This window comes from Procambarus clarkii, chromosome 76 (assembly GCF_040958095.1).
Source record: "Procambarus clarkii isolate CNS0578487 chromosome 76, FALCON_Pclarkii_2.0, whole genome shotgun sequence".
Classification (NCBI taxonomy): domain Eukaryota; kingdom Metazoa; phylum Arthropoda; class Malacostraca; order Decapoda; family Cambaridae; genus Procambarus; species Procambarus clarkii.
In genome coordinates, this window is record NC_091225.1 from 3,616,048 (window position 1) to 3,620,728 (window position 4,681).

The 4,681-nt window shown below is 32.6% G+C and overlaps 1 protein-coding gene across 1 annotated transcript; it reads right to left on the reverse strand.

Moving 5' to 3' along the window:
• Positions 1-2,636: 2,636 nt before the first annotated feature.
• LOC123752322 (uncharacterized) lies at positions 2,637-4,083 on the reverse strand. The gene is made up of 5 exons (XM_045734378.2): positions 3,807-4,083; positions 3,490-3,582; positions 3,182-3,299; positions 2,941-3,069; positions 2,637-2,758 (listed from the first exon to the last, which is right to left on the reverse strand). Exons 2-5 carry the CDS (start codon positions 3,580-3,582, stop codon positions 2,637-2,639), a joined length of 462 nt encoding a protein of 153 aa, XP_045590334.2. The 5' UTR covers positions 3,807-4,083.
• Positions 4,084-4,681: the final 598 nt, after the last annotated feature.

Consider the following 4,681-nt stretch of genomic DNA (forward strand, 5'->3'; position numbering starts at 1 on the left):
CACATTGGTGTCAGGTCACTGTCAAATGGGCTACTGTCATGTAGCCTTCAATTATGTAACCTCTCCCATTCTATGATAGGGGTGACACAGGGCAGCATCCTATGACCCCCTCCTATTTGTTATATACATCAATGATCTGCTTTATGTCTCTAACATGATTAAACCTGTATTGTTTGATGATACTACCATCATCTACTTAGTTGCTTTACAAGAATGTAAAATTTCAAGTCTGTACTCTCCCTCAATGTATTTTCTTGTATGTATAACAAAAAATAATCAACACATAATAAATCGGTACTTACTAGATTTTTCGAAAGGAGAGCTTTCAGTTCTGTCTTGTCTTGGAGTTTGAGGGGAAGGTTTTGTACTCGGCCTGTAGATAGACTTGCTGGTCCCACAAGATTCTGTCAGGGGTGGAAGCGTATTAGCATTGTATAGAAAATATTTACAAAATAGTTTTAAATACATAAAACTACAAATAGAAATTATTGAATTATTACATTAGCTTATAGCTTTTATGAATGCATTAAAAAATTTTGTTTCACACAATGGAGCGACACCATTTAAAGTGTTTCCATCACCCTGAAGGCTGGTAAAAATATATTACATTAAAATCATACACAAGTACGTTACTATCTGTGTATGTAAATGTTTCAACAGTTACTTAAAGCTTACCAGTTCTGTCTTGTCTAGGAGTTTGAGGGGAAGGTATTTTACTGGGCCTGTAGAGAGACTTGCTGGTCCCACATGATTCTGTCAGGGTTGGAAGCGTATTAGCATTGTATAGAAAATATTTACAAAATAGTTTTAAATACATAAAACTACAAATAGTAATTATTGAATTATTACATTAGCTTATAGCTTTTATGAATGCATTAAAAAATTTTGTTTCACACAATGGAGCGACACCATTTAAAGTGTTTCCATCACCCTGAAGGCTGGTAAAAATATATTACATTAAAATCATACACAAGTACGTTACTATCTGTGTATGTAAATGTTTCAACAGTTACTTAAAGCTTACCAGTTCTGTCTTGTCTAGGAGTTTGAGGGGAAGGTATTTTACTGGGCCTGTAGAGAGACTTGCTGGTCCCACATGATTCTGTCAGGGGTGGAAGCGTATTAGCATTGTATAGAAAATATTTACAAAATAGTTTTAAATACATAAAACTACAAATAGTAATTATTGAATTATTACATTAGCTTATAGCTTTTATGAATGCATTAAAAAATTTTGTTTCACACAATGGAGCGACACCATTTAAAGTGTTTCCATCACCCTGAAGGCTGGTAAAAATATATTACATTAAAATCATACACAAGTACGTTACTATCTGTGTATGTAAATGTTTCTCCAGTTACTTAAAGCTTACCAGTTCTGTCTTGTCTAGGAGTTTGAGGGGAAGGTTTTGTACTCGGCCTGTAGAGAGACTTGCTGGTCCCACATGATTCTGTCAGGGGTGGAAGCGTATTAGCATTGTATAGAAAATATTTACAAAATAGTTTTAAATACATAAAACTACAAATAGTAATTATTGAATTATTACATTAGCTTATAGCTTTTATGAATGCATTAAAAAATTTTGTTTCACACAATGGAGCGACACCATTTAAAGTGTTTCCATCACCCTGAAGGCTGGTAAAAATATATTACATTAAAATCATACACAAGTACGTTACTATCTGTGTATGTAAATGTTTCTCCAGTTACTTAAAGCTTACCAGTTCTGTCTTGTCTAGGAGTTTGAGGGGAAGGTTTTGTACTCGGCCTGTAGATAGACTTGTTGGTCCCACAAGATTCTGTCAGGGGTGGAAGCGTATTAGCATTGTATAGAAAATATTTACAAAATAGTTTTAAATACATAAAACTACAAATAGTAATTATTGAATTATTACATTAGCTTATAGCTTTTATGAATGCATTAAAAAATTTTGTTTCACACAATGGAGCGACACCATTTAAAGTGTTTCCATCACCCTGAAGGCTGGTAAAAATATATTACATTAAAATCATACACAAGTACGTTACTATCTGTGTATGTAAATGTTTCTCCAGTTACTTAAAGCTTACCAGTTCTGTCTTGTCTAGGAGTTTGAGGGGAAGGTTTTGTACTCGGCCTGTGGATAGACTTGTTGGTCCCACATGATTCTGTCAGGGGTGGAAGCGTATTAGCATTGTATAGAAAATATTTACAAAATAGTTTTAAATACATAAAACTACAAATAGTAATTATTGAATTATTACATTAGCTTATAGCTTTTATGAATGCATTAAAAAATTTTGTTTCACACAATGGAGCGACACCATTTAAAGTGTTTCCATCACCCTGAAGGCTGGTAAAAATATATTACATTAAAATCATACACAAGTACGTTACTATCTGTGTATGTAAATGTTTCTCCAGTTACTTAAAGCTTACCAGTTCTGTCTTGTCTAGGAGTTTGAGGGGAAGGTATTTTACTGGGCCTGCAGATAGACTTGCTGGTCCCACATGATTCTGTCAGGGGTGGAAGCGTATTAGCATTGTATAGAAAATATTTACAAAATAGTTTTAAATACAAAATAGTTCTGTCCAGTTCTGTCTTGTTCTGTTAAAAAGAAAACCATCATTCAAAAAGAAATAAAATGTTTTCAATTAAATTAAATTACCTGATTCCTGTATCATATTATTTTGATGTTCATCTAGAGTCAGCTTACACTCGGCAGTCTTTCGGGGCATGGAAACAGTTACTTTTCTTGGTGGTAAATCTTCACTGTCTGAAACAAAAACGTTTAATGCATTCAGAAAAGCTATTAACATATATCTATATATATATTTTAATATATTACCTAGCAAAATATATTACCTAGTAAATAAGATTATTTGTTCCATTAAGCCAATCATGTTTAATTTTTTTAACAATTATTTTGAATAACTCTAAACATTCATTCCTACATACCTCCATCCACATCATTTGGTATTCTTCTGTATTTTACTGCCCTACGGTGATAACTTGTGTCTGTGTCACTTTCCATATTTGACGTTTCTTCTGCCTTTTTAAGGTGTTTTAGGGCAAGTTCCCAAGTACCTATAATAAAAATTAGAGTATATATAATTCATTATTACGAAACTTTGTATAACATCAAAACATTGAGAAATTTTTGATTTAACCATATGAATCAATGCTTGTATTTAATTACTATCAATGGAATAAATCTTGCTGATGTTGAAACGTCTCCATTTTGATGGGTCTGGTATTTCTCCTCTTTTGGCTTTCGATGATTGGTTTTCACGTGGCCAATAGCCCACGTTTGATCCCTGGAAAGGGGACATATATTTGTAAATATATGTATATGTAAATGTATGTCTCATAAATCGAGGCCCCACTGTATTTCATATATTATATACATATATATCTCTAAATCTATCAACATATATCATATACACATATTTTAAATACTAATGTTTTAATTTTGCAAATAAACAATATATATATATATTGACTTACATCAGATGCACTAAACATCCATTTGATATGGATGATTGACAATTCTCCTTCTTCATCTTCCACAACGATGTATTTATTTTCAGATTCAGCCATCTACAAATTTAAACTGATTAGGGACATTTTCTGCAGCACATTATCAGTGTCTAAGAAAATAAGCAGTCACTAATTTTATATAGTACTAAACAACAATGTTAACCTTAATTCTAATATGTTATGATGGTGAACAATACTTTTTACTAAAGTTAAAAGTTTGCAATGTAAGCAAAGAGTATTCCTACAGCTTGCACAAGAATCAAAAACAATCACAAGAAACTTACTAGTCATAAATCATGTAGTATTGACAAGAAGATATAAGTACTTTCTGTTTTCTTGATTAACATTCCTCTGGTTGATGTGTTAATCCTATACACTTTTTTTAAAAAGTCCTTACGTGGATTAACATTGAAGGCCCCAAATATTCTTGAATCACAAGGACTAGTAAATATTGGGCTTTGAAAAGGATATACCCTAACAATGAAGTAATTTTCTTCACTTCTTCGGCTGTGTACAGTCCTTAACACTTCACAGCAATTATATCCAGGTAACGAATATACATTGTTAGGAAATTTATGAGAAATTTTATTATCTGGAGATGTTTTATAAATCATGGTATTTTCAGCCTCCTTTATTCTTTTTGTAATTTGGACAATTGGATTTTTACTTGATCTGACCATCTTTTTCAGCTGATGCAAATAATTTTCAAATGGAAAAGCTGAACAACTGTCAAGAGTACCATGTTCCTCAGCATCTGCTGTTAGATGAATCAAACTGTGAACATTGTAGACTAGAAAATCTTTCCCATACAGATCACCACACCTTGATACAAAATTCAGCAAAAGGTCATGAGCATATTTGCCGTATTTTAAGGACATACATGTGGACGAAACAAGAAAACTTATACCAACACTGAGAGTAAAGAAATGATCATACATCTCTTGGGGTAGAATACCTTTCAATACAAGCTTTCCTGTGTAGAGAAGAAACTGTCTGTATTCAGTTGCCTTCCATCTGTCAATTTCTTCCAAACCTCGTGGTTTACGTGCAAAAATATTGGGCACAAAATCTTTTATGCTCACCAATCTAGCACTAATTTCAGAAATCTGGCGGCTACATAATTTAAATGTGTTTTTCCGTATCCAGGTGACAAGAAGTC